The sequence below is a fragment of the Anopheles arabiensis genome, chromosome 3 (genome assembly GCF_016920715.1).
Source record: "Anopheles arabiensis isolate DONGOLA chromosome 3, AaraD3, whole genome shotgun sequence".
NCBI classification, from domain to species: Eukaryota; Metazoa; Arthropoda; class Insecta; order Diptera; family Culicidae; genus Anopheles; species Anopheles arabiensis.
The window spans coordinates 18031896-18043482 of NC_053518.1; the positions used below are offsets into that span (position 1 = coordinate 18031896).

An 11587-nucleotide genomic window follows, 5' to 3' on the forward strand; every position below is an offset into this window, starting at 1 on the left:
TTGTCATTTCTGGGGGTGCTAAGACACATTGGGGCGTTGTGTATCCGTATTTCAGGGCAGTTTGTCCCGGATTGTTTTTTCTTCTTTCCTCTCGTAATGTAAAGAAGGCCCAATTCGTCGAACTAATATGTGAAGCCTTCTCGTTTGAAAATACGAAAAATAAGAAAGAATAAAACACCGCTCGGCTCCTCTGCTCCGCCGCCTGGTAGTGTCTTGCCAATGCGAACAGTCAATTTGTCACCCTATCTCTGGCCCCTGTGTGTTTGGGGTTGAGACTTCGTTCGTTTGTGTCTTCTTCTTTGGACTCATAGTGGGAAGGGAGGAAAGGTTTGAATGGCCTACAAGAGAACCGAAGCAAACATGTATAATATGCTCGATTAGTTCAGGGTCGTTTTTGGACTCGAAGGTAGAGAGCCTGAGGGGGGAAGATGCCGTGTGTCGTCGTCGCACCTTCCGATGTGTGTATGTGTGTGTCGGGGAGTGGTTTTTGTGTATATCAATGGAGAAGCATGGTGGTCCTTCCTCTCCACTCCTTGGGCAGCATTCTAAATCGTTGAAGATGTTTTAACGGTGTCGGGCTTTGTGCGGAAATGTATGCACTACCACTACTACTACTACGTCTACTACCAGACCAGCATCATCCGGGTGCTGCTGCGCCTGGGTTGTCGATCGATCGCACCACGCTCTTTTCAGTCTCTTGCAGCATGGCTGCTTCGGTGGTGGCGGGGTTTATTATGCTAATAAGCGCAATATAATACGCATTTTTTGTTTTCGTTTGTTGAATAATATTACCCTCATCCCCTATATTTTGGGTTGTGCGCTCTTGTGTGTGTGTGCGCAATAGAGTACAGAAGGAGGAGGAACAGCACTGTCGATTGAGAAGCACATTTTGAGCAGGCTGTTTGAGAGATTGCAGCTAATATACGCAGCAGGAAGGAAGGATTTTCTTTTCTTTACACCCGCCCGCACACACACACACACAAAGAGAGAAGCTACAGGTACAGATCTGTACAGCAGAAAATGTGGAAGCATTTCTTCGGAAGGTTACAGGGACGTACACACCTACCGCTTTATATCCCGTATACGCATATCTCTATTGCCCCGCGCTGCACATGGCACAAGCGAACAGCGAGCGTGAGCGAGCGAGAAGGAGCGCACGAGCCAGAACGGGACATAAATTATTAATATGTAAATGAATCATAAACCGCCAAAATTTATGGATTTTCTTTGGCACACACGGACATGGACGGCAGAGGGGGAAGCGAGAAGGTTTGTCGATTCATTGTGAGCGAACTGGTGATCCTCTCTGGTGGGAGGAATGGGGAGTGTATGTGTGTGTGTGGTGCACACCAATACCCTCGCAGGGCACAATATGGGGGGAAGTGTTTTTAAGGGTTTCTTTTTTCTTTTTTAACTGCCATCACATTGAGTGTGTTAGGTTATCCTAGCTGGGTGGCAGTGGATGTTTCTGCTGCTTCTGCTAACCTGGTTACGCGGGGTTCGTTGCTTCACTAAATCGGAGCGAGACAGAGTGAGATGGATGTTGTTTAGGTCTTCCCTTTTTTTTTCACGGCCCACAGTTGAACACAAAGTAAGGATCGAATGCTGCAAAAGAAGGGTATGTTTTATAAGGGGCTTTTTTTTTGCTTGTTTGGCTGCTGAAAAAATACAATTGCCTAACTCTGGGCGCGCATATTCGATTTTTGATGATGGTGTGGTGTGCCCTGTGCCCTGTGCACAGAGGAGGGTGGGGTTGAAGAGGGAGCAACCACTTTGTCATCGTGCCGGGCCCTAGGAGAAAGGAAAGATGAATGGACGCATGTGTGTGTGTCTGTGTGTGTGTGAGTGTGTATGGTGCAACAGCTAGTCGGGAAAATGCTAGCAGTGTGATCGCACGCGCAGGCAGCACTGTCTGTGGTGTCCTAGGAGCAACCAAACACGTACGCTTTCCACGCTCTCTCGGTCCCGGACGCAGTGTCGAAAGCAGTGGTGCGTTTTTCCCCGGGCACAAACATCAGCACGAAAACTACTGGGAAGGGAGGAAGGACCAGATCGAAACAACAAAAAATAGAAGATCTCCTTTTAAAAACGAAGGGACACCAGTGTGGTCCGGTCTCCGGTGTTGTGTGTTGCAGCACAGCTCATTCCCTGTTGTTGTTGGTTGCGCCAGAAGAAATGGGAATGGGTGACGTTTTTACACACCGACACACGGGGATATGGACACACGGGGCGGGGAGGACCCATGGTTGTTCCGTCCCATTAGGAGGGAAATTGCTAGAGATGATGTGGCAGGGAGAAAGAGAGCACAAGGCGAGAGTGAGGGTTGTACGATGCAGCCCAGAGCAAACGTATAATAATCGTCTCGAAACAGTCTCCTGCCGGTTGGTTGGTGTCCTTGTGGTGGTAGGAGGAGTAGCAACGAGTGGGAAAATTTCGGGGTCGTTCTGAGTTTTCCGAGGTGGGAAGGATGAAGGTCCTCGGTAGGGGCGCGGCGAGTGTTAGATATTCGCTATTGAATTATAAATGAACTAATACCATAACACCCTTTGAATGTTTGTCCGCCCGGCTGGTTGGTTGTCCCGTGCCATCGGTACCGGCAATCGTACCCTGCTTAAGGGCCGCGTGTGTCTGTGTATGTTCAAATCCGAATTCGAATCCGATGGATAGGAAACGACACAAAAAACCCCTCTGTAAGCGATAGTGGTAGAATTGGAAAGAAAGACTCAGATCTAGCAAATAAAAAGAAGAGCATACGAGGACATCGTTTGGTAAAAAACGGAACTTTTTCTGCGATCCTAAGCAACCGAGAGAGAGCAAGAAAGAGAGGGAAAGAGTGAAAAGTCCTAGTAACGGGGTGGTATCGCCGCCCGTCTGGGTTTTGCAAGCGAATAGCGATAGCGCGCTCGTCATGATTGGGAGTAATATTTGAATCTTTGATGGCTGCTGGTGCCGCCACGATGCTTCTATGAAAGAACCGGCTCTTGGTTGGCATCCTCACCGACTCCGAAGGTGCGGGGAGCGCGGGCTGGTGTTCGATCACGAAACCCCGCTCCGTTTATGGCAGTTCGTTCATTACTATTTGATCGGATTTTTATCTCAAATCCAACATCTCGCGTGTGTGTGTGTGTGTGAGGGATGAAAGCCGTCTGGAGTGGAGCAGAAGAAGGGCACGCAAAGGCACCGCGCGCGGGCATGGTAGTAAATCGCAAGCGAAGACCACTTCCCCGGCATTATGGTAATGTGTAGCGGTGTGTGTGGAGGTGTGGAGATAATAATCTTTTTTTTTTGTTGGGCAGTTATTTCGGGATTTTTTAACAGCCACCCCATCAGCACCAATATAAACGAAAATGCTTTCCGCACAAATTGGAAGATCCAAGTCGTAAGAAAATATTTTTCTAAAAGCACCTACAAACACACACATGTATGGTATGGTGGTGGTGCTACAGAAGAGCAGACGAGCTTTTGGAAATGTGTCTTCCCTTTCCCAAAGACGTTATTTTGCCATTGAAGCAACAAACATAAAACATTGGAGATCTGGCTGAACATAATTTGAAATCGATATGAGCGACTTCGGAGAGAGAGATTCACGTTGGGGGTGGTAGTGGTTGGGCGAGCTTGGTCAAGACACCACACCACACCCCTCTCGTGGCCAAGAAGACACACGGCAAGTCTTCTTGGGGGAGCTTTTAAATGTCAGAAGCGGTTCCAACTCCCGGGGCGGCCAGTTCCTTCTTAATAATTTACCACCCAATCCGTTTGGGCGATGAGCGCATCCATCGCATTCATAACAACAGACACTGTGCACGCAATCGGCCAATTTGGAGTTTCAGTTCTAAGGACAAACGCGTGTTTCATTGGGTGAGGATTGGAGGCGAAAACTATGTAAGCAGATTAATTATCCAAAACGAGAACGCCTCTCAGGAAAGTGCTTTGAAATCAATAAGCATTTGTGAACTCGTGCTGGCTGGAATTAGCTGTCGAGGGAGGAGATAAGTTCTCGATTCACTTCTGTAGTAAAAACATATACATCACACCATCACACTATGGGAAGTCGCTGGAGTAACTTTTGGAGCTGGAAGAGGAGGACGAAGGAAAGGGCCCAGAAAATTGCCTCCGTTTATAAGACGAGTGATTTAGTGCGCAACACTCTCACGCACACACACACATTCCGGGTGTGGGGAGTCGGTTGGCCATTGCCGCCATCGCCTAGAGTCCACCCCCGCTCCGGGGTGTGGGGGGCTAGGTGGAAGAGTTGGAGGTGGGGTACGCATGATAAACGGTCGTCGATTCCGGCTAGTAGCAGTAGTAGCTGCTTCTTTTGCGTTTCCTACCATTTGTCATCGTTTCAGTTCCACTCCACGCCATCGCTTCCAATCGCTCGCTACTGCTACTGTATGCTGGCCACCCTTTCCCTCTTTCTCTCTCTATCTCTCTCGCTCTCTCCTTCTCTATACTCTGGTTTATGTTGTTAGACGGATAGTTTTAGTCTTTCTCCGTTTGCTGTATCGCTCTGGGGCTGCCTCGGCTCTGGTCGGTTTGGGTGTCTCACTGTGTTGCCAACATGTCTGCCTTCCCCAAAAAGCTCCTCACACAGCCCTCCTTGTGTGTGTGTGTGTGTGTGTGTGTTTCTATTCAGAAAGCTGTGTGACTGTGCTCCGCTCCATTCACGACGGGATTTTGCTCTGTCTGTGTGTATGTTTGATGGAGAGCATACGAAGCGATGGCCTTTTAGCTTTTACTACTTTGGCATTCCCACCTTCCTCCCCAACTGCCTCGCAACTGCTCAGTCATTTCAGCCTCTCTCTCCTTCTATCTCTCTCTTATCGTCTCGCACCCAATGTATCTATCAACCCCTCCCTCCCCAAAGGCACACAGGAGGAGGAGGAGGGGCAGGTTGGGTTGATGTTTTTCGTGAAAAGTGATTCCGGTTGAGCTGTTGATGATCATGATTAATATCGAAAATTTGTCAAATATGATAATGAGCATCTCGTCTCGCCGCCCAGCTTCTCCACGCGCAAACACACAACACACACACAAACACGACAAAGTGTGTGTGAGGGGGAGCGAGGAGCGTGGTTGACGATTGTGCATGCAAACATTGTAGAGTATGCTAATCTCTGTAGCATGTTGCGAGCGAAAGAAGCAGAGTATCAAATCGCTGCAAAGGAGCTGGAGGGAGGGAGAAGGAAGAGAAGGGGGGAGGGGGGGGAGCTGTTGGTGATGGAGTAGAGATGTCGATGAGAGGCGGTTTTGGGTTGGTTAGATTGGTCGGCCGGTCGGTCGGTCGGATTCCTCAAAAGAGGCGCTGGACGGACAGAGTGTGGTGGGAGGAGCGTGCTACGTGACGGCGGGAAGGGGTCTAAGCATTTCGTAAAGTAGTGATAAAAACCTTTAATTCGGACACGGTCGATGGTGCGTGTGCGGGAGTGGTAGTGTGTGTGTGGGAGTTAGAGGGCAGTTCCCAGAATTCTAGTCGCCGTCGCCGTCGTGGAGTTCATCTGCGGAAGTGTGTATATTTAACCAAAAAAATAGAGAAAACACGCGCCCAAGAATCGCTGGCAGCGATGAGATGCCCTATTGCGGCTAGCAATATGTTGGCATTCCATGTTGCTGTGTGCCCACGAGAAGACGCGACTGACTGGCTGGTCTGGTCTCGGTGCTGGAAAGCAATACCGGTTTTCTCGGGTGGTGTGATATGCTGAATTTTTATCACCCCATGCTCTCTCGACTCCGTAGGTCCGCGATCGCGTCTTTCTTTTTTTTGCTGTGGACGACGATGTGTGTCGAGAGCTTCAAACCGAGGAGCAACCAATCGACCCTATCGGCTCCGTTACAAACGTATCTATTGCGCAGTTTTTCGGTCGCGCGCGCGTGTGTGTCATTCATTCAAGTATGCACGGTGTCAGGACTTTTTCATTCAAACGCACCAGCAGCAAAAGCAGCTTCGCCCGAAACTTAGCACATCGTGCGAATCGTTTCCCTTTACCAACAAGCCTCGGGTTTGCTTCCACGCCGGTTTTGTAGAATGACCTTTGCGGAGCTAAAGGGACAATCGCGACACGCCCGAAGACACGACACGAGGCGCGGGTTACAGCAGAAGAAGAATGCCCGAAAGCGAGATAGGGAGTGGCGATTTAAAACAATCTTGGCGATTACTTCTACCGAATGACGGAATGGATGTTCTTTTTTTTTGTTGCCTCCTAGAGCTGCTCTCTCGCGTTTTGTGCAGCAAGAACTTAAGAAGAATCGTCCGGATAGCGTGCGCGCGCGCTTACATTACGCCTGAGATTCGGGAAAGTGTGGGATCAAGCGAAAGCTATCCATTAATCAAGCATCATCTAGCCATCGGGAAGTCTAGCCCCCGGGGCGGAACACCGAAAGGGAGATTTGCACGAGGACGACGGACACTGGGAACAGCTCGCCGGAGGATGGCGACGGTGGTGTGAGGTCTTTAATCGGTCCCTTTAAAGCTCTCCCGCAAGACTAGCGGCGGGATTGGTGCATAAATCACCGCAGCTCCTAAAGTTTGATTTCTTGTGACCTCCGGGGGTGGAAATAAGGGTGTAAAATCCATTACTTAGCGCTTGGGATAAGGTTTTTTTTTGTTTTTCCGTTTCGTCTTCTACTGTGGCCTCCCATTCGGACAATGTCCTTTCCGCCCACGGAGCTTCATGAATCCATTAAGCATAATTAATTCTAATTCGCCTTTCAATCCTTTCTCATCTTGTCATTCGTTTCTTTTTTTGCTATAGTACGCCCCGGAGGAGTACACGCACGAGAGTCCGGTTACGGGCGGGCAGCGATACACGTCCCCGAAGGCGGGCGGCGCACTGTACCAGCCGGAACCGTACTACGACTCGCCCGGCGGCTCCTGGTACCCGTCCTCGTCGAGCGGAGCGTACGCACCACATTCCGGTACGGGCGGCGGCGGCGGCGGTGGTGGCGGCGGCTACCACAACGTAGGTCACGGGACCCATCTCGGTGGGGGCGGGGCCGGCGGTGGCCCCCAGCACAACCATGACCAGTACGCGATGTCACCGGTCGGTGTGCCGCACATGGACGGCGGCCATCTTTCACAGGTAATGTATTAATACCGCACCCGCGCTTACATGTTGACTTACGGTTAGAATTGTGGCGAAAAACGACTTCTAATTTGCATTCTTCTTCTTTTCTGTGTACCTCATCGGTTGTCACGTCAACACTCAACACCCGATCGCTGCTGGACGTTGTGTCCCGTTCCAATCAACACCTAAACGCTACTGGGGATGATGATGGTGCAGAATCAAACGCAAGCACTTCCACCGATGAGCACGTTCCGGGGCAATAACGCGCAGATACCGCCGATCGGTACGCAGGGCCAGAACTCACCCGCAATCTACAACGCGCTCGCGGGCGGTCACCACAACCAGCATGCGCAGCATAGTCCAATTGTACAAAACGACACCCTGGTCGGCAAGGCGCTACAGACGGTTAGTATACGATATGCGGTAGGAGATTAAGGTGATGCTGGTTACTGTGTGTGTGTGTGTGCCTCGCATGTTATGATCTCACTGGATCGCGATCGGTAGTTGCCGATTGTTCTTTATTGTGGTTGTCAACCAAAGCATATCAAACAACAGCAAAAAACATTAGCAAATATGAAACCATGTACAGACATTTCTAACAAGAGATATACTGCTTGTGGTATGTGGTAATGGTTTTGTATGAGCAAAAACAGGAAAATGAACAAACTAAAAAAAAAGCATTGGATGTTGTAATGGCTTACCGTCGTCTGCACATACACACACACCCTTGCGGACCAGTATAAAAACATAATCCTTTAACATGGTCTTGTATTAATTCGTTTCCTCTAACCCCCCGTCTGCCTTTGTGTCCCTTTTTTCTTCTTTCCCTCCACTAGATGTACCCAACCGATCAGAGCATTAGCAGTTACGGTTCCAACCCCAACACGCCAGTGAACTCACCTCCACCGCTCACGTCCCAGCAGCAGCAGGCACAGCAACAGCAGCAACAAGTACAGCAGTCCCAGCAAGCGTCGCAGCAAAGTATTCATGCCGCCGCCGTGCCGGCGAGCGGCGGCTCCACCGTCGTCGTGCCCGGCGGTGGCGTTCCCGCGTCCGTTGCGTCGGCGGCCACTGCAGCGGCCGTCGCGGCGGCGGGCGGTGCCTGGCAGCAGATCAACCCGGCGGTGATCAACGGCAACGGTGGCGGCCCGGCCGTACTCAACAGCCTATCGAACGGTTCCTACGCGCCCGAGCTAGTGCATCGAGGACTGCCCCATATGGTAAATTGGATTGGATCTTTTACATACACACATACCCGTAAACGAGGCGCGCTGCTTTTTTTGTTTTGTTTTGTTTTACACCTCTTACTTTGCCTTCTTTCTTTCGCTCCGTTTGTGTGGGTTTTTGTTGTTGTTTTTGTTTCTTGGTGCCCTTTTTCGCGATGAGTTTTATCGTGTATCAATTTGGAAAAGCTATTTGTTGTATTCGATACCTGACAAAGGACTTGTTGTCAGTTTACTAGTTGTACGAGTGGTTTTTGATCTATTTTTTCACAGTATTGTTGTTGTTTATTCTTTTGTTTGTATTGTTTAATCACGACCATGATATAATTATCATGTTTTTCAAGTTTTTTGTTATTCTTTTTGTGAAAATCTGACTATCACGCGTATCTTGGTTTTATATATACTTGACTTACTATGATATTTACATATTTTATATCAAGTATTTTATTAATCTTTTTTAAATTCGTTTTATCCATTTGTAAATTAGCATGTTTGCAAGATTCTTCGTAATGTTTTCAATTTATTCGTAATAATTGTAAATTGCTACTATTCTGATAAAGCTTACGCTTCGTTTTGTAACAATATCTTAAAGTAACAGTTTGATCGGATCTTTCCAAACATCACTTTGCGTAAAGATTAGTCACATTTGCACCTAAATGCTTTTTTTCCTTTGCTTTTGTATATTTAACTTTTTCAGTTTTTTTTATTCATCTTTCCAAACAAAATGACTTTCATGTTTCGATACAGTATTTCTCTTGTCAAATTTGTTTCTTTTTTTATGGCACAAAACACCAAAAGTACCATTGTGTGTGTGAGCGTGTTTGATGTGTGGTTTTCTTTCTTCTTCTTATACTCTTCTTTTTCTTTTTTACCTCTACTTGTTTTAATTTGATTCTCTTCATTTGATTTGAATGCGTGTTATTTCCAACAATTTTTCGTTGATGCATGTTTTTTTCTTTCTTTCTTTCTTTCTTGTGTTTATTTCGTATCTCGTTCCCGTATAGGCCAACTCTCCCGAGATACAGCCGCTAGATGAGGCGATCGTGTCGCTACTAAGAGAGCATGAAAACGTCACGGTAAGTATGGGACAAGGCTTCTGGGCCCAGATTGTGGATGGATGGAAAAAGAGAAGGAGCTGCTGAGTCTGTGATGATTGCACACTAAATGTTAAATGTCGAGAATTCCTGCACAACCAGCGAACCACATCTTCGCTTTTGTATGGCTCGCGTGGTGTCCTTCTGTTTTTTCGGGGGCAGAGGTCGAACGCGGCCCGCGAATTCGTTCCTTTTTTTCATCATTACCATTTTTTGTGTTTTTTTTTTTTGTTGGCTTAGCATGAACACTGTTGATAGCGGAGGCTGTGTGGTAATGAAATTGTAGCATAAGTGTGCTCACATCGCCAGTAAAACCGAATACTACGTCTCCGTGTGTGTGTGTGTGCTGTACAGTATCTTTCTCTGGCTCTGGCATTAATATATCATGCTACATTAATTTTTGTTGTATTTATACAGAGCTTTTTACTCCCTCGATCGTAGCTTGTACGAAATATTGTAACTTGTATGCATTGTTAACTATTGTCAAACTTGAAGGTTGTTAATTTGATTATGCCGTACGCTTCTTTTATTTGCGTTTGTTTTCATTTGCTTCCGATGATATGGCCTTTTCGGTCATATTGTTTGTCTTTTCCGCGCTCCTGCCCGCGTCGGGTTATCATTTTGCCCGTCACGGAGGGCAAAGAATTGTGCGACATTTATGTTTATTATTCCGAATTGACCCTCTAATCTGGTTTTTTCTCTCTCTCTCTCTCTCTCTCTCTCTCTCTCTCTCTCTCTCTCTCTCCCATCTTTCTCTCCCCCGCAACAATCTGCCCACAGTCCCTGCAAGGGTCACGCATGGAGGAACGGCTGGACGATGCCATCAACATACTGCGAAATCACTGCGAGCCGCAGGTCGGTGTGTCGCTCTCTTCAATCGACCCTGCCGCGACCGTCTCACCGTACTCGACCGGCAGCGGGCCGATCATTCCACCCTCCTCCCAGCTGCAGCAGCACCCGGACGCGCCGGCCGAACTTTCCACCGTCCCCGTGAAAACGGAACGACTCCCCGGCAGCGGCCCGGTCTCGGTGAACAACAGTAAGTTTCGCTTTCGCCCCATCGCGCCCCCGCCCGTTTATTTGCCACACAAACAATACTGATAGGTGATTTACTATAAACGTTATCATCTAAAAAAACAGTTTATCATTTATCCTCAGAGAAACGCAAAGAGCCTCCAGATTCCGACACCAAACCGAGCAGCTCCGTGCAGGGTTCGGCGAAGGGTGCCAAGCGGCAGCGCAAGTAGTAAGTGATTCTTTACAAGGTTTAGTCAGCTCGCAGTGGGGGGATGGGTCTTGTTGCCGCTAAGTGTGGGTGTTTTGTGGGATGGGATTAGCGGTTGCTGGGAAGTGTAGTTTTTATTTTTCCTGGATTAATTTATAAAATCTTGATTTGTATGAATTTATCCGGAAATTGGGTTTTTTTTGTATGCATTATTTCCTTTTTTAGTTGTTCAATTCATAACACAGTTGTGTTTCTGTTTCTTTTCTTTTTTCTTTTCATTTTAACCATTTCCTTTTCTTGCGTTTAACGTTTTACCTTACCGACGTATCTGTTTGCGATGTGATACTTTGACGTCAACATTCTAACTAGTAGTAAAACCTCGCGCAGTTGTTCCAGTGCTGACGACGACGATGACGACGACGATCTGGACCCGCTGGCAAAGGATCGAAAGGAGCGGGAGCGAAGGCAAGCCAACAACGCACGTGAAAGGTAGGTGTTGCTTGTACGATACATTGTGTGCCCAAGTGACAAGTGTATTAATTTTATCTTCTTTCTTTTTTGTTGCACAGAATACGTATTCGGGATATTAATGAGGCGCTGAAGGAGCTGGGACGCATGTGCATGTCGCACCTGAAATCAGACAAACCACAGACCAAGCTGGGCATACTGAACATGGCTGTAGAAGTGATAATGACTCTCGAGCAGCAAGTGCGAGGTATGCATCAATTTGTGACTATTTTTGTCCTTTTTTGTTAAGAAACTGTTTATAATATTAATAATTATTTTCGGTATCGTAATTTGCAGAGCGTAATCTAAACCCGAAGGCAGCTTGCCTGAAGCGGCGAGAGGAGGAGAAGGCCGAGGACGGTCCGAAGCTACCCCCGCATATCCTACATCAATCAGCCTACCCTACGCTACCTGTAAGTAGTGGTCTGAAACAGGAGCACATGGATCTGTAGCCGGGCACAACGATCAACTGCA

General features: G+C 47.9%; 1 protein-coding gene across 7 annotated transcripts in view; it reads left to right on the forward strand.

Annotated features, from left to right (window-relative positions):
• LOC120900571 (protein daughterless) overlaps window positions 1-11587 on the forward strand; it is a 68815-nt gene that overhangs the window by 52328 nt on the left and 4900 nt on the right. Inside the window, exons 3-11 of one of the 7 annotated variants that reach the window (XM_040307713.1) lie at window positions 6753-7079; window positions 7281-7469; window positions 7901-8284; window positions 9292-9363; window positions 10162-10420; window positions 10522-10627; window positions 10976-11095; window positions 11176-11321; window positions 11411-11526. In XM_040307713.1, coding sequence (XP_040163647.1) covers window positions 6753-7079; window positions 7281-7469; window positions 7901-8284; window positions 9292-9363; window positions 10162-10420; window positions 10522-10627; window positions 10976-11095; window positions 11176-11321; window positions 11411-11526 — 1719 coding nt within the window. The remainder of the gene's footprint in view (window positions 1-6752; window positions 7080-7280; window positions 7470-7900; window positions 8285-9291; window positions 9364-10161; window positions 10421-10521; window positions 10628-10975; window positions 11096-11175; window positions 11322-11410; window positions 11527-11587) is intronic. The other 6 variants (XM_040307715.1, XM_040307717.1, XM_040307716.1 and 3 more) reach the window with 6 other exon arrangements.